This window comes from Lycium barbarum, chromosome 9 (genome assembly GCF_019175385.1).
Source record: "Lycium barbarum isolate Lr01 chromosome 9, ASM1917538v2, whole genome shotgun sequence".
In the NCBI taxonomy this organism is placed as follows: domain Eukaryota; kingdom Viridiplantae; phylum Streptophyta; class Magnoliopsida; order Solanales; family Solanaceae; genus Lycium; species Lycium barbarum.
In genome coordinates, this window is record NC_083345.1 from 111,425,848 (window position 1) to 111,450,341 (window position 24,494).

The 24,494-nt window shown below is 32.0% G+C and overlaps 1 protein-coding gene and 1 pseudogene across 1 annotated transcript; one reads left to right on the plus strand and one right to left on the minus strand.

Moving 5' to 3' along the window:
* Window positions 1-891: 891 nt before the first annotated feature.
* On the minus strand, window positions 892-4,002 carry LOC132609416 (uncharacterized). The gene is made up of 2 exons (XM_060323393.1): window positions 3,576-4,002; window positions 892-3,295 (listed from the first exon to the last, which is right to left on the minus strand). Exons 1-2 carry the CDS (start codon window positions 3,585-3,587, stop codon window positions 893-895), a joined length of 2,415 nt encoding a protein of 804 aa, XP_060179376.1. The 5' UTR covers window positions 3,588-4,002; the 3' UTR covers window position 892.
* Window positions 4,003-14,321: 10,319 nt separating this feature from the next.
* Window positions 14,322-22,283, plus strand: LOC132609417 (2-oxoglutarate-dependent dioxygenase 19-like; annotated as a pseudogene).
* The last annotated feature ends 2,211 nt before the right edge of the window (window positions 22,284-24,494 follow it).

Sequence of the window (24,494 nt, forward strand, 5' to 3'; positions counted from 1 at the left end):
CGGAGCCAGGATTTTCACTAAGGGGGTTCAAAAATATAAAAGAGTAAGAAACGAAGAAGTCAATGGAGTTCAACATCTACAATTTATACATAAAAAAAAAAAATTAACCTTGTGTATACATGGTAATTTTTCGCCGAAGGGGGTTTAGGTGAACACCCTGGCCACCACTTGGCTCCGCCTCTATAAACAGACAGTAAAATCACAATAACATTCAGCTCGCAAAGCATGCTACTTAATTGTCATAATGTTGTCATGCCTAACATAAACTACAAGCGTCACCTTTGGAATACTGGATTGTCTATTTGTGTGCTACATGAAACGAAACTAACAATATTTTCACAACACTCACAGGATCATTAACATGTTTAAAATTTAAGAATAGTAAATAAAAAGAGAAACAACTGACCTCTTGTCAAAGAATCAAAGTCCAACTCACACGAACAGGTCTCTGTAGCAAATAAATACATAAAGGAAAACCTCAAACAAGCCATATTACAGACCAGCAATCAGATTCACATTGCATAACTTATGGACCACCATATAGTAAACAGACAACAGACATATTGATGAAAGGCACAAAAATTAAACCATAAAAACATGAAATATGAGAATTTATCACAGAATCAATCTAGAAAGATTAATAGACAAAGTTAAGCAGAGTACCAAGAGAAAGTTGCAGAATCAGAGGAGAAAACTGGAAGTAAGAAGTTTCCATTATCAAAGGCAACTGGAAGGTGCCATATTACAAAAGCAAAAGCTTGGGAGCTTTTGAAGCAAAAACAAAAGCTAGTAAGCTTTTGGAGTGGAAACTAAGTTAGACTATGCAAGAACCATGGAGCTAGTAAGCTTTTGGAGTGGAAACTAAGTTAGACTATGCAAGAACCATAGAGCTTTACAATTGTACTCTACGAGGTTTCATTTCTTGAAATGTCTTAATAATAGCATCATTAGAAATATTATCAAATAAATCTTTTTCTAGATAAGGCACCAAACAACCGCTCAAAAAATCATCACTCATTTGACTCCGCAAGTCATTCTTGATAAACTTCATTGCCGAAAAAGCTCTTTCAACGGATGCAGTGGCAACTGGCAAAAGCAAAGCAAGTTTCACTAAGCGGAATACAAGAGGATAATTTGAATGCTTCTTTGTCTGAACTAATCTTTTCGAAAGATCACAAAGCCCTTTTAGATCGAAAAACCTTTCATCAACATCACGAACATCAATAATGTAACTTGCAAGTTGATTCTCAAGAGCACTCATATTGAACTCATCAAAGTCATCAGGATATAACGCAGCCATTTTCATTATCTTTCTGATGTCGAAACTTGAAAAAGAGTCAATTGGATTCAAACAAGCAATTCCACGAAGCAAATTAGTCGTCGCTTCGCCAAAACGATCTTTAAGCTCTTGAAGTTGCCAATCAATAATATTGCAAAACACTTCAACACGATAATGATGTAAGACTGTATTGTCACCAAGTCTTCGTCGTGATCTTAAAGAGCTAACATATGGATCCTTAAAGTTAGGTACCAAAATTTCATGCTTGATACAAAATAAAGATACCTTAGCAATGAGAGAATCCCATTCCTCATCCCTATAAGCTTGCAACCTTATTTTTGCTACTTCAAGAAGTAGCATGGCATTTGCCAAATCTTGCTCCTTTTTTTGTAAGCATTTGTTAACCTCATTTGTGATTGCTAAAACCTCACTCATCAAATGCAACATGAATGCAACCTCATATGTTCGACAAGCGTCGAGATATCCCATTGCCTTGGCTCTTTCATCCATTAATCGTGCATCGTGAACAAGTGATTCAAGAACATTAACAATAGAGCCATACATAAGAATAAAATTGTTAAAAGATTTATAATGAGATCCCCAACGAGTATCACAAGCTCTTGAAAGACCAAGTTCTTGATTCAAGCCCCTACCGGTTATAAGCTCACCCATATCTAATGCCTCTTGAATTCTTTCTTTTTGAGAATCTCGAAATTCATCCATACGCTTAAAAGAAGATCCTAATACATTCAAAATATTTGAAACCAATACCACAAGTTTTCCCACTTCAATACATTTTTTAGAGACTGCAACAAGAGTTAGTTGAAGTTGATGAGCAAAACAATGAATGGAATGAGCCGATCTACTTTCTTGCCTAATCAACATTTTAAGGCCATTGATCTCACCTTGCATATTGCTTGCCCCATCATAACATTGTCCACGTACATGTGATAGACTCAAGGAATGTTGAGCAAGTAAATTAACGATCGCCCTCTTTAAAGATAAAGCACTAGTATCTTGAACGTGAACAATGTCAATAAGTCGCTCCATCACAATTCCCTTTCTATCAATATATCGTAAGACAATAGCCATTTGCTCCTTGCGTGACACATCAAAAGACTCATCAACTAGTAAAGCAAAGTAGTCACCATTTAATTCATCAAGAATAGCTTTAATTGTTTCTATTTTACATGATGTCACTATATCTTTCTGAATCCCTGGAGAAGTCATTTGATCATTTTGAGGAGCATGTTCCAGTACATAATCACGAATATTATCACACTTTTTCCCATACCATGAGAGAATATGAAGAAAATTACCCCTACTAAGTGATGATTTAGATTCATCGTGACCTCGAAATGCAAATCCTTGAGTTACAAGAAGCCTTACTACATCAACTGAAGCACTTAAGCGAACCCAATATGCATGTTTAAATTGATTAAATTGTCTCCCAAGTGAAAATTCAACAGACTGTTGTTGTCGCATTAGATCTTGACATTTCTTTTTTGATTGATTATGTACGCTGTTCTGTAGACCGATATGTCCCCCAAGACTACTCTTTTTGTGCCAACTCTTAAACCCAGTAGTTGAAAATACTTCACCTCCACCTTGATGAATGCTATGGCCTTTAAATAGATAACAATACAAACAATAGACTGCGTCTTTACTAACACTATACTCCAACCAATCATGATATACATCATCAAACCATTCAGAATTAAAACGACGCATTGATCCAGAAATATTCGTTTGAGGATACTCACGCTGAAGCAACCGAGGTTGACAAGGGCCATTCTGAAGGTATGCTCTTCTAATAACATCACGATGATTTGGATGATAGTCCAAAATTGGAGTTCTTTCACCCGGATCATAGTTTAAAGTACTCAAATCAAATTCTTGAGAAGAATGTAACGCTACTTCTGAACAGTTGGCATTTGCTTCTTGGTTAAGTTGACTAGGAGACGCTAAACTTGATTTTGGTACTTTGGTAAAATACTTTTTCAGTGAATGTTGAGACTGAATCGTAAAAGTAAGAATTTTGTTAGACTAGTTACCAACAAATTGAAGCAATCTATCTAATCTTCATAGCAAATATATAGAATTCTGGAAAAAAAAATATCTCTGCTATTCTGATATATTAATTGCTTGTCCTATTAGGATTTAGGAACATGCTAAATTTATAAAAGAAATTATCTTTGTAGACCATTTGTATATCATTCTGCAAAAATGAATTTGTGTTTGAATAATGCCTATTCTCTTGAGAAAAAATAGAAAAAGAAGGGAACTAAGAACTTACTGAGGAAGCCATGGATGGAGACTGGAGAGCAACAACGAGCGCAACAGCTTCAGCAACAATCAAGTATCAATAGAGCAAAAAAAAAAAAATGTAAGAGGCAGAAATGAATAGTGAGGTCGTGTGAAATGTAAAAGAGTGAAAGAGCAGGAACTATGCAATAGGGTTTTTTTATTATTTGCCTTTTAGATTAGGGATTTTATTCAAATCCCAATTAGATCTGCCCAGTTATTAAACGTGGTCGTTTTGTTTGTTTTAAAAAATATTGAAAACGCCTGAAGGAAAAATATTGAGAACATGTTGCAAGCGGGGTTCGAACCCGCATCCCATGCGCGAAACTGAACCCCCTTCGCCGCTCAACCAAGTATTTGGATTGTAATAAGGGGGTTCATTATTACATATATACACATAAAATAAAATTTTGACGCTATATAAACAGTGTAATTTCCCGACGAAGGGGGTTCGGATGAACACCCTGGGCTCTACGTAGATCCGCCCCTGATTGAGTCCATAACCAAATTACCAAAAAAAACAAAAAACTACTAGTAATTTTTATTATTAAGTTACCTAGGAGTTAAAATCACCATTAAAAGAACAATTGAATTATATGTAATTAATGTGCAAATAACTAATTATATAAAATTTAAACATCTATGTGCTCGTGTTTGATTACATTGTATAATTAGTTATATTTATTTTATAGACAAATAAAAAAAAGTTATAATGGCTTGGTCCTTTTCAAATTTAATAATTTACATTATAATATAACTCATTGTCCATCTATTAGATCATAACTATTACATCATAATGTACATCAACTAGAGATTTACTTGTAAGATTCTACATAATTTAAGTAACAATTTAATTTTATTTAATTAAATTTGAATATCTTATTATCTCACATTTAAATAATTATGTGCTTGTATCTAATTTTATTGATCAATTTAAATAAGAAAAACAAGTTATTAATGTTATTGTATATTATAATTTCAATAAATTGATACTACAACAACAACAACATCATACCAAATGTAGTTCTACACGTAGGGTTTGAAAAGGATAGATTGTACGCAGACCTTACCCCTACATTGGTAGGTACAAAGGCTGTTTCCAATAGATTCTCGGCTAAAAAAAAGCACATCAATTTCAATAAATTGATAATTATGATGAATCTAATTAAATTTTAAAATTAATAATGTAATCTAATTAATATTGTAGCATATGACCCTAACACAATATCATAATTCAGTATAAAAAATATTACATTTCAGTTTTAATATTAATTCATTTAAATAATAATGTAATTATAATCATCTCTAAATTAGAGAATTTAATATATGTTGATATTTCCTTACCCCTACCTTGATAGGGAGAGACGTTGTTTCTGATAGTCATTCGGCTCAAAGAAAGCATATCAATTTCAATAACTTGATAATTACGATAAATGTAATCAAATTTTAAGATTAATAATTTAATATAAGTAATATTGGAGCACATGACCCAGACAAACAATATCATAAATTCAGTATAAAAAATATTAAATGTCAGTTTTAAATTAATTCGTTTAAATAAATCAAGTAATTATAATCATCGCTAAATTAGCAAATTTAACATTTGTTGATATTTTACTTATTTTGTTATTTTATTTTTATATATTGGATTATGTGATACTTGAAAGATATATTTTGGAATGTCTTTTTTTCATGAAAAGAGTTAATTTGTTCTACTCTATTTATTGTAACTTATATCTTTACAATTCTTTTTTGGGTTGATTATATTAAACACTCCTATAATATGATTTGGTTTTGGATAAATTCCTTCTATATTAAATCAAACACTTATATTTCTTATACTATATAAATGCTACACTTACACACCCTATGAGGTATATTTGAAATTAAATATTTGAATATATTTATCTCCAAACTCATGGGAAAAAAAAGTGGACCCCATATTATCAAAATCAAGCAATATCAAAAATAAAAGTGAACCCCATATTAAAAAAAATATAATGTTAAAAAAAAAAAGTGCAGACTTTGTATTCGTAGCAAACACTAAAGTTTTAGATACGGAGCACAAACTATAATGTTATATTAATCGTGTTTTGAACATAGTAATATGCATATATATTATATGTATAAAAATAGTACAAACTAATAATGCCCAAAAAAACAAATTACACCCCATAAAAGGTGGATCTCATACTAAACAACATCAAGCAATGTAAAAAAAAAAAAAAAAGTGGAACCCACCATTTCTAAACTCACGGTAAAAAAAAAGTGGACCCCATATTAACAAAATCAAGCAATATTAAAAAAAAAAGTGAACCCCATATTAAAAAAAAATAATGTCAAAAAAAAAAGTGCAGACTTTGTATTCGTAGTAAACACTAATATAATAAAGTTTTAGATACGGAGTACAAACAACAATGTTATATTAATCGTGTTTTGAACATAATATATATATATATATATATATATATATATATATATATATTGCAAATTAATAATGTCAAAAAAAAGAAGTGTACCCCATATTAAAAATTCAAACAATATTCATGTAATTTTCAAAGTATCTCATTAAGTCAATAATGATGGATTCATTGCCACGTGCATATTCATAGCAAACACTAATATAATAAAGTTTTAAATACGGAGCACAAACTACAATGTTATATTAATCGTGTTTTGAATATAGTATCCCATATTGACAAAATCAAGTAATATAAAAAATAAAAAAAAAGTGAATCCCATATTAAAAGAACAAACAATGTCAAAAAAAAAGTGCAGACTTTATATTCGTAGCAAACACTAATATAATAAAGTTTTAGATACGGAGCACAAACTACAATGTTATATTAATCGTGTTTTGAACATAGTTTATGTATATATATGCATAAAAATAGTGCAAATTAATAATGTCCAAAAAAAAAAAGTTCACCCCGTATTAAAAAATCAAACAATATTCATGTAATTTCCAAAGTATCTCATTAAGTCAATAATGATGGATTCATTGCCACGTGTGTATTCGTAGCAAACACTAATATAATAAAGTTTTAAATACGGAGCACAAACTACAATGTTATATTGACAAAATCAAGCAATATATATATATATATATATATATATATATATATATATATATAAAGTGAATCCCATATTAGAAAAACAAACAATGTCAACAAAAACAAAAAGTGCAGACTTTGTATTTGTAGCAAACACTAATATAATAAAGTTTTAGATACGAAGCACAAACTACAATGTTATATTAATCGTGTTTTGAACATAGTATATATATATATATATATTTATATATATATTATATGCATAAAAATAGTGCAAACTAATAATGTCCAAAAGGGTGGGTCTCATACTAAACAACACCAAGCAATATAAAAAATAATAAAAAAAGAAACTATATAAAGTCGTCGTCCGTTGTCCCTTAAAAAAAAAGTGGGCCCCATACTAAATAACACCGAGCAATAAAAACAAAAAAGTGGAACTCAACATCTCCAAACTCATGGGAAAAAAAAGTGGACCCCATATTATCAAAATCAAGCAATATCATAAAAAAAAAAAAAAAAAAAAAAGTGAACCCCATATTAAAAAAAACATAATGTTAAAAAAAAGTGCTGACTTTGTATTCGCAGCAAACACTAAAATAATAAAGTTTTAGATACGGAGCACAAACTACAATGTTATATTAATCGTGTCTTGAACATAGTATATGTATATATATGCATAAAAATAGTGCAAATTAATAATGTCAAAAAACAAAAGTGCACCCCGTATTAAAAAATCAAAAAATATTCATGTAATTTTCAAAGTATCTCATTAAGTCAATAATGATGGATTCATTGCCACGTGCGTATCAATCCATTAGTGGGAGCAAATGAAATTGCTTTTCTTCAAAAGGTTAAGTAGTCAAACCATACAATTTTCTTTCTTTTTTTATATTAGCCTGAGATCTAATCTAGATATTAAACTGTTGTATTTGCTATTCCACCATGTCATTTATTTGTTATGTTTACTAAAATAAATATACTTAAAATATTTATATTTTAAAATAAGATAAAATTTAATTACTTTTTTATTTTTATTCTTACTCTAATAAATGTGAAAAGAGCTTAATGTCGTAAAAAAAAAAAAAAATATATATATATATATATATATATATATATATATATATATATATATATCAAATAATGAATAAGGTAAATTAGTCAAATTATAATTCTAATCGACGTTTTCTTAAAAAACCATGCAAAAGACAACATGACAAGTAAAATGAGCTAAACCGAGAATACTTACCAAAAATTAAAAAATAGTATTTCTTCATTTAAATAGAAAATCAATTTCTACTTTGTTTCGTTTTAAACATGTAAAATTAATTTAATAATTTGAATTAGAATTATCCAAATCAAAATTTGATAAAAAATAATAAGTATTTTACACATTTAAATTAATCGAATTAAAATTGAAAGTATCAACTGATGCTTAAATATTGCTATTGTTTTATCTCAAAGAGAGGAAAATAGTTTCCTTTTAAACAAGTTTTCTCTTTTAAAAAATATTAATAAATTTGCCGATTTTGTATTCGTAGCAAACATTAATATAATAAAATTTTAGATACGGAGCACAAACTACAATGTTATATTAATCGTGTTTTGAACATAATATATACTCTATATATATATAATCACTATTCAAAGACAAATACATACACATAGATGCACTATAATCTAAAGTGTTGGGTCCATGTTGTGCACGGGCATAGACCGTCTAGTATATATATATATATATATATATATATATAAATGCAGGGATATAAATCAATAGGACGCAAATTGGCCGCCGTCCAAGATCCCCAGAACCGAAGATCTTTTCATCCCAGCTGCCACACCCCTCAGGCCCTCACCCGCTTCCCCTTTGCTACGTCAATCAAATATCAATTTGGAGCTGTTCAAGCTTTAATTTCCTTTCCTCTCCATTTGTTGTTCAGAAGTATTTTTACTTTTCTCTTTAAGTTGCTATAACCTTAGACATTAAAGCAATTATCTTATCTATGCATTTATTTATGTAGATTAATTCTCATCGGTTTAAGGTAAGCAATGGTGATTCCATTTAAATTGAGAGTGAAGTTCTCTGAACTCGACAACAAGGTAAGTTGGGATTTTGCTTTTTGGATGTTGTAGTCGATGTTGATTTTTTTTGTTATACATACCACTAATAGAAGCTAAGTTAGTTTATGGTTGTGTCGTGTCGTATAAATATTTATGTTGGGAATTTGTTCAACAGTCATAATGTAGTTAAAATCAAATGCTTATTATTATTTTACATGTTAATATCGGTTCAGTAGGTGTTCTTGTTATGGATCTATAATTCTTCCCTGAAGGATAATGTAGTGTTGCATATGTGCTTGTTCCTTGATTAAAACTTTGTCGACAAAAACTTTTAGGGAAAAAGATTGAATTGCTTGGAGCTTCCAATCCATTTTAAGATTATTGAGTTTCATTGTCTTACAAAAATTGGAATTATTAGAGCAACAATGATAAGTGAGCGATATATATTGGTCAAACTACGGTACAATTGGAGACAATGACAGAAGAAAAAGGAGAAGACTATGCAGCTTTGTATCTCAAGCAAGACACTACTATTGTAGTTGACATAGAAAATTATGTATAGTGAATATTTTGAAATGTAACTATGTAATTATGTGTAACTTGAAACCTATTTTGGAATCTAAATTTTTTGATTTTTTGCTACGTTATAGAAATTATTGAGTTAACAATGCTTATGGCATATTCTTCAATTTGTAGCAATGGAGTTTCTGTAATCATGACTAAACCTATATATAATTGCCCAAAATACGGTTATACGTTTTCACCTTTCGTAGCAAAATAAAATTAAAAATTGCTGCTATTTTAAGAATTTTGTGGCAAAAAGAATGAATTTATAGCTATGTGACGAGGCCAAGGTGCATAGGAAATTTCGCTCGTATTCTGTCAAATTCTAATATAGTTTAAGATATCGTCCCACGGAGATTGGAAAATCTATGCTACAGACTTGTAGTATTTTTGCTGCTATTTGAGAGAATCAGATTGATGAAAGGAGAGTAGTAACTTAAATTTGTAAATTACTTTAACAAAAGAAACAACTTTCAAAAGATTATCTTAAATGAAAGAGTTAGGAGTCGTTGAATCCACTTAGTGTATATATGACAATAAAACCTTTTTTTAGTAAATTCCACAAAACAGTAGAAATAGTTTCTAGACTTGATTTGTGTTATGAGGAATAAAGACCTCTTGCGATTAGTCCTTAAATCAATAAACTTATTTGAAACAATTCCTCCGCGAGAATTAGAATTGAAAGAAATAAGATAGAGATCCCTCAAATCAATAAACTTATTTGAGACTGTCCCTCCGTGAGAATTAGGACGGAAAGAAATAAGATATAGATTTAGACCTAAAAACTAACTTGAAATAACCCCTCCGTGAGAATTAGGATTAAAAGAAGCAAGTTCAAAGATTTGGAATAATGGATGACTAAAAATTATTATTACATATATATTTTATGCGATTATTATAGTATATTAATTTCCTCCTTGTTAGTGATACGCCTAAATTACACCTTTAATGTCAGGAGTAAGCGGTCGTTGTCAAATATAGAACCCAACGAGGTTGGGGTCGAATCCCACAGAGAATACAATGAAGAAATATACTTAATAAGTGTAACACCCGACTATTAGTCTATATTTCAGGGGAAAGAGGGATATAATAGTGGTTTGATTGTTGTTTGTTCATTAAAGACTAAGAATGGTTATAAGATGTAAACTATTGGTAAATGAGACTAAGGTTGTGGTTCCAATGGAAAGTAATGCGATTGGGTATCAATTCAACTTATTTATATGCCTAAGTGCATTAAACCAAGGGTCACGCGAATCTTGCCAAAAGTTTTCCAACCAAATTAGCAAATTTCATCCTAGGCTTTTCCAAGCCCTAGAGTGTTTTATAAGAGAACGCCCATGTAGCCTCAACTAGCTTTCTTATTCCTAGCTCAAGCTGTTAGATGGATTTAATGACCCAAATCGTTGCTATTAACTCTTTTCCTAACCTCTACTTTCTTTTCCAAGCAAAGTAATGGTATTAAGGCACAAGTAATGTTGTACACCATCACAAGACATTAATGCTTGAAGAGTTAATAGAAAACACCATTAACATATAAATGTAGTATGATTATGAAACTCAATCACATAACTAACACATTTGGTCCCACAACCTTAGCTAAAAAGATTAGCTACTAATATTCATTAAAGGTAAAGCAATAAAATAAAGTGTATTCATAAAGCTTACAAAAGTATTGAATGGAGAAGATGACAAAAGCCAAAGGAATCTTAAAAGCTTCACCAACCAATAATAAATGAGTTCCACAAAAATCTAGGCTAAAAAACTGTAGAATAATGAGTCCAAAGCCCTAGAAAATCTATTTATAGAATGTCCAAAACGGGATCAATTTCCAGACAAAAATGCCCCTGCGCATCTGGTGTGAATCGCACTTGGTGTCGCATGTGCAACCTGCGAGTCGCAGGTTGCACCAAAGCATCGTAGGTGTCGCACCTTCAATCATCTGTGGAGCAGCATCTGCGACATAGGATGCGATTCGCATGTGACACCTGCGACTCGCATGTGGTGTCGCATGTGGTGCACCAATGTCTGTCTTCTTTGGCCATCTCTGTCAACAGATGCTGCACCACCTGCGACTCCCAGGTAGTACCTGTGACTCACAGGTGATGCCCTGGTTCAGTTCAACTGGATTTTGCTTCATTTTGCCTCAAGTTGCTTCCGGCACATGTTATTCTACAAATTGACACAAAAACACGAGAAACGACATCAAAAGTACTTGGGGATTTACAAAAGACTAAGTAGTTGGCGTCGAATGTGCCGTAATTTCACGACACATCAGTTAGAAGTACAAATTAATATAACTATAATCATAACACAAAATATACTGAGTAACGATAATGATTAGTAGAACATATCATTCCAACACAAAGTATGACACTTAAATAATATCAAGACGAAGAATAACTAAAATAAGATAATATAACATTACACCAAGTTTCTTCAACTATCCCAACAAAAAGAGATTACTCCATTATGGAGTTAGAAAAGAGAAAATATGAATTTAAGAAACTAGAAATATTGAAAGACTTGGAGAAATATTTTTACTACAAGGGAAAGAAAAGAGAATAGAACAAGATTAACACTTTGTCTTCTAAATTATTGGATGATTTGTAAGCAAAGTGATGCTTCCATTTATAGGAAAATGTAGTGTCTCCCCCTACGAATGCATTCCTTGAAGTAGTGCTCACATCTGTGACCTTACTTGACGGGTGAGAGTATAACAATGGTAGTCGCACCAGTGAATTTTGCAACTTCTTTCTTGACGCCCATAGTTGACGGGTGTGAGTATGAAAGTGGCGGTGACACCCGTGGATTTCAACACTTGACGGGTGTGGGATTATGCAATTTCTTTCTTGATGCCCATAGTTGACGGGTGTGAATATGAAAGTGGCGGTGACACCCGTGGATTTCAACACTTGACGGGTGTGAGATTATGCAACTTCTCCCAATGTTGTCTTTTGTAATTCCTACATGTAAAACTCCACGGTTATGACTTATGAATTCGTGGTTGCACTTATTGAATTCTTTGCTTACTTCTTTGACAATTTGTTTCTTCTCTATTCTTCTGCAGTACTCTTCTTCCTGTAGAATTTGTCAGAACATATGCGAGAATAGGATATATTTATTCATGTTTTATTTAAAAACTTATTTTTATATACAAAATATCATGAATAATTTATATCCATCACTATGTACAAAAACGTTTGTGGCAAATACTTCAATTCATAGCTATGAATTTCAAACTTGTAACTAAATACAAATCTTATTGCCACGAAAGTAAAATATAAAATAGCCACAAAGTTTGAATTTCATAGCAAACAAATTAAATCTTTTTCCACAGTAGAATATATTGTGGCTATATACAGTGGCGGATCTAGAATTTATAGGTTGTGGATGCTTCACTAATTTTGGTATACGTTTTACAATGATCATAGAAACCAAACATGGGTGCTCATGGTCACTTTATTAGCATTTTAAAATATTTTCATGCATATATAATACAATTTAGCTAAACCCAATGGGTGCTTCAGCACCCATAACGAAGCACCCATAACTCCATACATAGGTCCGTCACTTGCTATATAATATAAAGATTGCTACATATTTTATTTGCCATGGCAAAAGAGTAAAGCTATTTGCTGCAAGTATATATTTCGTGGCAAGAATTTTTTACTATCACAGCTACAACATAAAAAAATTTGTAGCAATAAGTATTACTCCTTAGCCATGGACCATGTAAAGTTTGTAGCTAACTTTTAGCTACGCTACTTCTAGCTGCGAATTCTTTTTTTTTTTTTTTTTTTTGTAGCTAAAGCGTTTAGCCACGAAAATTTTCATATTTAGCTATAATATATTTCGTAGCTATATGTACTCTGTGTCGTAGTGACGTCTTTATTATTATTTTTTTTGTTAATTGGCATGTATGTAATTTTTATAATTTTTTAATATTTATTTACTTTGTGCTTTTAGGGTATTAATTCTTTTAAATTTTTGCATCAAGTTGATGCTATCATTGAGAGGCTTAAGGCTCACAAATACGTGTTATGTTCTTATTACCCTTTTTTTTTTCTTTTTTTTTTCTGTATTTCTTTCTTTCTTTTCGGTAGATTTACAAGTTCTATGTTTATTAGCATGTTAGTTCTTGTAAAATCTTATTTCTTTGGTAGAAACAAATATTTTAAACTAAATGTAGGAATCAATGTCTATAACTTTTATTTTACTAATCGGCAATTGTTTTATATTTCTTATCTTTCTATTAAACTTATGATTTTTATATTTGTAAGAGATTTTTTTTTCGTGACTGCGCGAAGCTCGGTGAAGTACACTAGTTAAAATATTTAAATCCAAATTAAATTGCAAAGAAAGAAGGGTTAAAATATGTTGTTGCTTTGATATCGATAGGGGGGTATGGATTCCCCAAAAGAAATTATGCTTTCTTCAGATAATGATTGAATAACCGTGATTAAGATTAAATTAACCTATGATTCCAATTTTGACTGTTAATGAATTGACTGGATTATGACAGTTACTAAATCGTGATTCCTGAATTACGCTTGAATTGAGATGTGTTTCCTCTTTTATAAAGTTAATCTTGTTAGGTAAATAGATTTGCCTATTTTTTTATTGAAGCAACAAAAATAAGTGATGAAATAATTGCATAGCTTGATCGTTGAACTTGAACATAGACATGCAATAGTTTAAGTTTGGGGGTTTGATAAGTTGGTATTTTACCAACTTATTCTTTTTTAATCTTAGATTGTTGCTATGTTTTGATTGAGAAAATAATGCATTTAATGTCATTCTGGTGTGTTGATCACCAGTATCATACTTTGACGTAAGTGCATTATCATTTTAGGAAAAGCTTAATAATTTCATAGAACTTTTTAGCTAAATATTACTATCAAATAGCAAAGCTATATCAAAGTTCGATCAATCAAATATATTAAAGTTTACTAGCAGACAAACTAGTAAGTCAAAAAAAAAGTTAAAATTGCAAAACAAATATCTCCGATCCATTGGCAAATAAAGTTGATGTTCTCTTATAAAGTACCTTCTCACCAAGCCATTTGATTATCTCCATATTGTACACACAATATACCATCATTTTTGCTAAGATTAAAGTTAAATGGCTCCTACTCAACCTGCCATTACTGTGAAAACACTTTCTGAGTCACCAAATCTCAAGTCTATTCCTTCAAACTATGTTAACTCTGCTATGTATCCCTCTGATTCCCCTGCATCTGATCCTATTGATTCAAACTCCATCCCTACCGTTGATTTTTCTCTACTCAACTCCACTGATCCTCATCAACGTTCAGAAGCTATCAACAGCCTAAACAAAGCTTGCCAAGACTGGGGATTTTTCATGGTACACTAGAAAAGGGAAAACGGTGTTGTCTTTTATTAATTTTTTGTTGTGTTATTCATGAATGCTTTAAAATATTGCAAAGATTTTCATCTTTGGATCATAGGCGATAGATTTACTTTCATGGTTTCTATAAATATTTTTATTTCACTAATTACGACTATTTTAGATATGTCCTGACACAAAATTATTACTAGAACAAGCCGGATCATAGAGCAAGATTTTATAAGTAATCTTTTGGTCAAAAACCATTATATGATGAGTGTTTAGTTAAGCTTATATGCTGGTCAAATTGGCGTATAAACACTTTTTCGCTTATATACGTATTTGGTAAATACTCCAAGTGCTTATAAGTCAAAATCAACCAAAAATCATAACTTAGTCGTCCTAACTTAGCTTTTCAGCTTATCAGCATTCTAGGTTTGGCTAACTTTTTACTATTTTTTTTATATAATTCTCAATACCTTTTCCAAAACAAAATCTCACAGTTCCTCCTCACACCATATTCACTGTTCCTTCATTTCTTACGAAGATACTTTTAAATTTATAATTTTTGATAAAATTTTATGAATATTTAAGTCATTTTAACAAAAGAACTGCTGATCCGCATTTTTACCAAGCATCATCACCTTATTTCAGTTTCAACATCTTTATCAAAATGCATTTTGCTTATTTATAAAATTAATTTCAACATTTAAAGCTTATCAACTATTTATAATATATTAATATTTCGTAACTATTACACACCTAGTTGCCGGTCTCTTTTTTCTTCTTTGTAAGTTTAAAAATATCACTGATTATATGAATGGTGCAGGTGGTAAATCATGGAATACCAGAAAATTTGATGAAGGAAGTAATTGATGGGACTCAAGGATTTTTCAACATGAGAGAGGAAGAGAAGAAAGAGTTTGAAGGGAAGCACGTTTTGGATCCAATAAGGTGTGGTACCAGCTTCAATGCCTCTAAGGAGAAAGCTTTTTTTTGGAGGGACTATCTTAAGGTCTTTGTACTGTCATACCTCATTTTAACCGGATTAAATTAGAGTACAACATATTGGTGATTCTTTTTTTTTTTGTTTATTTTAAGGAGTCGCCACCTAATTATTTATGGTGAATTAGGACACCTAAAGTTTATTAAAGTTATGTTTAAAGTTAACTCTGTTTAAGGTCTACGAAACTTAAGATTCTAGGTAAGGGTTCAATTAGTCTAAAAGGAAGGTATTAGGCATCCTTTAAGACCCATTAACAATAGTTAACAGACCGGACTTATATTATTAAATTAAGGCTAAAATATAGATGTAAATATTAATATAGATGTAAATATTTAAATATTTAAGAAAATACCTCGTGAGTATTGCTAAAATTATTTAAAGTAAAACTTGTAGAAAATAATAGTGGCATAAAAGAGTTTAGTTACAAATGAACTAAAAGAAACAGGATGTGTAATGTTTATATGTTTTGGAAAAAATGACTAACAAATTTAAAAGAGTTATTTAATAAAGTTTTATAGAAAGACTATTAGTTCAACGTATATTGTGCGAAGGTTGTTTTAAACAAATATGTATTTCAAGTGTTGGATAGGAACTGAAGTGAAAAAGTTACCTGTTGAAACTAATTTGCTTTTTATTTCTTAGTATAAGCCAACGTTAGTGTAAGATTTGTAACGTTTTAAACTTCTAAAATAGTAAGCATAAATTATGATTCCCTTAGCCAAAAGATGTAGTCATGCTATTTTGAAAATCAATTACTCAAATAAATGTTATAGATACTATAAATAGTTTTAAAAATAGAAGTGAATATAATTTGTGGAATTAACTACCCATTACTAAACTAAAACCCTTAATGTTACTAAAGTTTATCTTAATTAACAAGCACAAATGTTAGTCATACAATACATGTTAAATGCACACAGAAATAAAAAATAGAGGGATAGATATAATGTAAATGGGCTTGGCCCATTTGGATTGCTGTGATCCGTTTGCAGCTGGGCTTCGGCCCAGTAACAATTTTTTTATATGTGTTGCTGCTGCTGTGGGCTGTCTTGTCTATTGGGCTTTGGCCCAGATTTTGTTTTCTTGTTTGGCTGCGGATTGGACTGACACAGGAGGAGTTACGTTGGGCTAAAAACCCAACGTCAAGCGCGAGTCCGAGGAACTCGTATGCGATAGTCATGCATAAAACAAAAGAAAATGATTAGTATACGATCAATGAATAATGTTAAATATACGAAATATAAACATACTTTGCAATATACAAGCAAAGCAACTTTTAGACATAGGCAGAAAGCAGTACATGACTACTGAAAATGAGACAGACCAGAAAAACAGTGCAAGTTCCTTTAGACATAGGTAGATTGCATGGTATATTTCGATCACATTCTAACCAAATTAAGACCCCCAACATGTGCAAGTTCCTCAGATTATCCAGTGAAGTTCATAGATACCATGTTTTGTGTTGAAAGAAAACAAACTCTAAAACCCTCCATCTACATTCTAAGACCCAGAATTCCAGACTAGCTAGCAAGATTATAGCACATACTGCCCAGCCCCAAAACAGAGTCACACAGAGGTATCTTAGAGGATGTCATGTTGGTCTAAGCTACTTTCATCTTACAACCCTTTAAACATATGTAATCTTAACACTAATCTAAAACTTGCTTGTATAATAAACTGTGATTAATATGTTGACAGAACATTCACAGCATATCCATGGGCAACCAAACAACAGACTTAACTAACAACTAAGTAGACATGGACAAACCTAGAGAGCTATCAGACAAATGAAATACAAGTTTGGCCAAGTTTAGACTAATTTTTAAAAGGAAAGTGATGCATTGTGAATTCAGGTACAGTTTGAAATAAAACAGATATGAATCATGGAGAGGAGGTAGCAGGGGAGAATATAAGGGTTCAAACCATAGTGTTTGGAATTAAGGAAATCACAGACTCAACTAGCTAAGACCAAAGCCAAACAAGACAGAACAACAATTTGCTTCAGACCAACTATGGTTTTATGCAACACATTAGTGATAGGATTTGAATGATATTGACTATAGGCAGGCAAATCTCAGAAGACTCACAGATATAAACATGGTTACATGCTTATGAGCAGTTTAGGAATAACATTTAGTCAAACAGAGAGAACTACATGATTTGAAATGCATTTATCTTAGCATAAAAAGTAGGTTTATCAACTTTAATAGAGGATGGATCAAAACTTGATCAGTATTCTTGCGAACTCAGATTAAAGCAGTTTAGACTAGAAGAAATCACAAAAAGTAGGAGCATTTTAAAGAAACTAAAGGGAAACTGAATACAAGTCCTAAGGACCCATGCACTAGCAAATGACAGCATAGTGATAAATCACATGGAGTTGCATCAATTATCACTTAATAGTTTCTATGATCATGAGAAGAGAGAAAAAAAAAGGATCATGCAGATTCTTGGACATGGTGTAACCTCCTTATCACTATTGTTTTCCCACCAGTTCTTATAGCATCTTCTAGACATGCATCATAACTTAAACTGGTTTACAGCTAGCATGTCATTCTGGCCCTAAATGATTTTCAAAGAAAAGTACAAGTTATTCAAGGATTTTCTCAACATTATACCCTCTTTTAGACCTTGTTTTAGACAAATGAATATTTAAGCTAGGTGGTTTATGCCTTATTACCATTTTCAAACCTTAACATGAAGTACAAAGTGGACATAGTTCCATTAACATGAAGTGCAAAATGGACATAGTTCCCATGTGATGAACTAACACAGAATTCCTATCATTTTCTGTTTCATAAGTCCAGTAACCATATACTCAGACTAAGACACAAGTATTTCAATTCAAAATAAACAAAATCTTAGAGCAGAGTTATTATCAAATCCTACAAGAACACAACAACACATAGACCAATCTGAATGGCTTGAACAAGTCAGTGATAGATTCAGGGGTACAAGGGGACATTGTGCAGTTATACAGACTAACACTAACAAACACCTGGACATTTGCAAGGCTAGACATCAGTATAGGAACCTTCGTTACAATATTCGGACACAAGGACCATAAACCCATTAGTTATGACCAGAACTGAGCATACAGTACAACTAATATATTTGGACCCTGCATTTTATCACATAAGACAGACCATAATTTAGCAAACATGATTGGATTAAAAAATTTAGACTTAACATACTCATGGTCAATTAGTTTTAATCACATAAATCATAATTCCAACCAAAAGAGATCACAACTTCACAAGATGACTCGAGATGTTGATTAGGACTCGAAACACAGATTCCATAACCAACAGATTGTTTATCTAAGCTAATTCGCAACTTAATCAAAGATATGGAAATGACCTTTCAGAATCTACAATGCCAATCTTCTCAATGTACATAAGGCTAAACAACTAACTGTGACAAAGTTAAAACAAAACCAGCCTTATGAAGCTAAGAACATCACAAATAAACACAAATGTAAAACATCAAACCATACCAGCAATTAGAAGGCAAATGACTGAAACGAAAAGAAAATAACTAAGGAAAGAAAATCACCTTTGTTAGGTGCAGTGAATAGGGCGTCGAGGTTTCGAATCTACACTCGAACGCGACGAACCCGAAATTACTCAGATTAGACAAAGTTCGAACAGAAAGATAAAATATGGTAGTTTGGGATCATATGTGGCTGTAAAACTTGTGTTTTGTAGGGGAATTTATAGATTCCCAATATTGTTGTTCTGGGAGATTTCCCGGTCTGTCCTTTGATCGGGTTTCTTGCTCATCAAATCCCCTCCAAAACTGAATAATCTCCTTTTTTTTTCGACAAAGTTCAGTCCCCCCCAGATTTATAAGGTTTCGTTCTGTTTAAGAGAAGAGAAAGAGGAGCGTATGAGAGAGAGGAGCGGGGGGGCAGAGAGAAGTGGGGATGGCAAAGGCGTGGGGGACAGCGGTGAGTGGAAATGGCAGAAGCATGCGAGAGGAGTATGGGAGAGAGGAGGGGTGTCGGGTGAAGTGGGGGGAACGTGAGGATAGGAAAGAGGAAGGAGGAGAGAGGAGAGAGTGAGGGGCGGCGGAGGTGAGAAGAGAAACGAGTGAAAGAGAAAGAGGAAGGAAAGGTGAAGGGATTAGGTTTTCTTTCCCTCTTCATTGTAGAAGACGCACAGGTCGGGTCGGTTATAAGGTATTGTTGGGCTGGTCTATTGGTCCGAAAATTGTTGGCCCTTCCTCCTCTATTTTAATTATCTTTGGGCTTCTAATTTAATAACTAGTACAACATATACTATGTAAAGACAATTAATAATTAATATGTAGAAAAGTAAATATTTTACAAATGTTGTCTTGTAATTAATTAAACGATCCCAAATCCGAAAATGAAACGATGATGAACATTTAAAATTTGTGATAAAGTAATGCTAGCAATGTTGATAGTAAAAAATAGTGAAAATTAATAATAGTGAAAATAAAGTGTTTAGCTTGTCAATAAAATTAGAAGCCCGAGTAAATAAATTGAATTAAAGGAGGGACAAAATTGGGTGTCAACATGTACATCTTAAATTTCACTCTCCTAGCAAACCCCAAGGATACAGGTACCTTCTTCCATCTAACAATATTTCAATAAAAATTTAAGTTGTATAAAGTATAAAACCAATTTAAACGATCATCGTAGTTTAACCTATTATAACTTGTTAATTACAATTTTTATCAAGTTACCGATTAATTAATAATCATCATAAATATTTACTGTGATTATCTTTCTAATTGTGTAAAATATTTACATGTTAAGTACTTGATAGTACTAAAACTAGGTATGTCAAATGAGTGGATTAGGTGAAATTTGGTTAGATCAAAATGAGTTGTGTCAATAAATGACCCGGCCTAAAGTTATTTGTGCTAAAATGAACTAAGAAACGGGTCATAACTCAACCTGCCTATTTTTTACTGAGTATTTAAATTTTCCTAAAGCTTTTTCCCCACCCTTTATTATGGGCTTATGGTTGTATACAACATATCAACAAAGCTTTTTTAAAAAACATTTTGACAGTTTCTCATGGGTACTACATTCAACCCATATTGTAGATGGGTTGAATTGGACGGATTAAAAGGGGCAGAGCTAATATTCCGCCCTAACTTCAATGAGTTGGATGATTCATGTTTTCATGAGCTAATTTAATCACTATTAGTACCTCGGAAAGTAAATGATTATGAGTTCATTTTTATTTATTTATTCATTTATCTCTTTTGTTTTCTAGTGATACTATGTCGGAGTATTGTGAGTAAACTCGAGAAGTAGCAAAAGGATTACTTGCAGGAATATCAGAAGGCTTAGGACTTGAAGAATGTTCCTTGGACAAAGCTCTAGACATGAAGTCAGGATTTCAGATATTCATTGCAATTATTACCCACGTTGTCCTCAGCCTGAACTTGCACTTGGAATGCCACCTCATTCAGATCATGGCCTTTTAACGCTTATTATTCAAAACCAAGTTGGAGGTCTACAAGTTCAACATCAAGGCAAATGGATTCATGTCAATGCTCTTCCAAATTCTCTCTTGGTCAATACTGGTGATCATCTTGAGGTAATTAAATTCCTTTTTTATTGTATTTAAATTGTATGTGCTATTGATCGGTAGACAATAGACATAATTAATAAAAATTTAAAATAGGCACTAATTAGTATTCTGACAAAAATGGTACTCCTAAACTTTATACAAAAAAAGTAATTGGTTAAACTACCTGAATCGTGAAGGAATTTGTGTACTGTAAACTACATGAGCCAATGTGCCCTCAGAGTATGTGCATAGGACCAAATATGCTCTTTATATGGGTACAAATAAATTTAGGTCTCTTAAGATTATGACACATGTCAAGATCTGGTGCGATTTGACTTATTAATCTTGTAATTAGGTTAAGTTGGGGAACCTTTGAAAATAAGGGCATATTTGAACCATGTATTTGACGATAAAGACATATATGAGCTAAAGGTATTAACAGATAAATATACTCAATTTCATATAGCACAAGGGCACATTTGAACCTTTGCCGTTCATGATATAATCATACAAACTTCAAGCTCTATATTATATCACTTGTAGTGTAATTACAGATAAATCTATATGACAAGCATTAATCGATATAAAAATGATAACAACACTACTACATATAACAAGTTAAATTGTGCTGGTAGTCTAAAGAAAGTTTTAGACTATAGGTGCGTATAATTTAACTTCAATTAACATTTAGTAACAATGTGTCTTTCTATTGCTTTGGTAGATTTTCAGTAATGGCAAATACAAGAGCAATGTACACAGAGTAGTGGTAAACAACACACGTCCAAGAATATCAGTTGCTGTTGCTCATGGACCATCACTAGAAGCAATTGTGAGCCCTGCTTGCCCATTGGTACAAAGTGAAAGCAACCCTCCAGCTTATATACCAATGAAGTACAAGGATTACATGGAGTTGCAGCAGAGTAATCAACTTCACCAAAAATTCATCTTGGAACAGGTCAAGATTCTTAGGAACTAAATTTTCTTTTTTTCAATGGGGAGCTGTATTTTATATTATTTCTGAGGTTCACATCAATAAATTTTGGTACCTAATAATGGGACGCATTCGTGTAATAAAGTCACAATCTTTTTTTCTTTTTCTCGGAAAGAAAACTAGATTTTATAATTCTTAGTGGTAACTTTAATATACCTTAATGGTCAATTCCGGGGGTGGAGCTACAAGTTTGTTCACAGGTTTTGCAGAACCCTTTTTTGTCTAAACCTTATATTTGTATTTAAAAGTTCAATTAATATATATAAATAATTTTTTCAGAATTCAGCAAGCTGTCTTTTCTAAAATCAGAATCAATAAACTCAAATTTCTAACTCCACCTCTAGTTGATGCATAATACCAATCAACAACATGCCCATTGTAACTCTACAAGGGGGTCTAGAGAGGACAGAGTGTATGCACACCTTACCCCTACCTTGCGGAGGTAGAGGTTATTTCCGATAGACCCTCAGCGCAAGGAAAGCCATACAAAGCAGTTATGGAAAAAGAAAATATGAAAGCAAAGAAATCATGAGAAAATAATAAAGAAAGCATCATGATCATGAAAGAAAGGAGCGGTAACAACAGCTAAATAATGCGATAACTGAAGTACAAAAAAATAGATATTAACAAATATCAAAGAACAAGTAACTACGAGAATAATACTAATACTATTGGTATGAAAGGAGAAGCTGAAACGGTGCTCCAAATTCAGAGGCGGACCCAGGATTTTGAGTTCGGGGGTGCTGGATCCAGGAATTTTGAGTTCAGGGGTGCTCTATTAACTATTTATATCTGTTTCCTTTATATTTTCTATACAGTTATACACTCCGTAACTGAATTTAATGGGTGCCGGAGCACCCAAAAACTCTACATAGGTCCGCCCCTGTCCAAATTACCACCTAGTCTATCCCATAGGACAACGTAACGAGACAATGCTCAACTGTCTACTAACCGTCTATCTTAATCCACGCCCTCTATGTTACCATAAATAAATTTAAAATCTATAGTAACTGAATTAAAAATTTATTTTGTTGGTAATGCAATGACAACATAAGCAATTGCAATTCGAGAGGCGGTTCTTTTCGCTATTCAACAGGGTTGGAGACGTGTGTAAAAAGATATGTGTAAAACAGTTTTTGCAAGTGACAAACAGAAATTTTACTCTTCCATTGGATGTTCATTAATCTATGTGCATATATTTGGCATCTTAGTAATTACCTAGATCTTGTTGGAGGTATATATCGGTAGAAAATATAACACTTGCAGTCATAAGCTAGCAAAATTAGATATACCTTAGTGAGGTATCTCATGGGACGGGTAGTTTAATTTTAAAATTTGATATCTATTAATGACTGGTAAATTTGACTCAGCTGGTTGTTTAAAAATTATTTTAAATAATAAACCGACTTACTCGTTTGGTTCGTCAGAAAAATTACTCCTATTTTCCGGTTAAAATTATCATTATGTCGGTCGGTTTTTTTTATTTCCGTGTTTTGACGCTAAAAAGGCGACAGAATTCAATGGCTTTCTTTAAAAAAAAAAAAAACTTTAATTCCTTACGATTGGGTCGGTTTTTGAGTTGATATTTTTAGGGTCGTTTCAACTATAAGGCCTCCACTTTTACTTATTAATATATAGTTATTATGTGTTAGTTTTTTTCTATTTTTATTTTGAATACTTCTAAAGAAAAAATTCAAGCCGCTGACATAAAAAGGGAATAACAGCTTTTCTTTTTTACCATAAGATGATTGATACTGACTTATGGAGCTCCATCTTTTACTATTAATATATATTAGTTGGTTTTCCATATCTCTAAGTTTATTGGCATAAAAATGGATAACAAGAAAATTAAACAATTTTGCATCTCAAAAGACTGAAAAATATAGTTTTCACACAAATATTAAGTATATGTTTTACTTAATTTATGCCTTGTATTAAGGTTTGTCCTTAGGCCACAAATATCGTGGACACGATCATGGATATTTTTGACCGATTAAATCGCTCAGTATGCTTTGATCGAAAAAGAGTTTTTTTTTGGTAGTGACATGAGGCAACTAGCTTCTTTTTAAACTCACACTGAATTCGCATAACCTGCTCTAATTCCAACTTTCCATACTACAAGCGCTTAGACCCTTAGTGATCGTTTGGTAGGTAGCCAAAATTACCTCCGGATTATAATTTCGGGACTAATTTATCCCACTTATTAGGATTATTTTATTCCATCTGGGAGATGGGATAAAATAATCTCAGGATAAGTGGGATAAGGTGGGATATCCACCCTTAGGATAAGACTTCATTTTGTACCGTATTTGGTAGGAGGTATAAATTTATTTCAGAATAAAT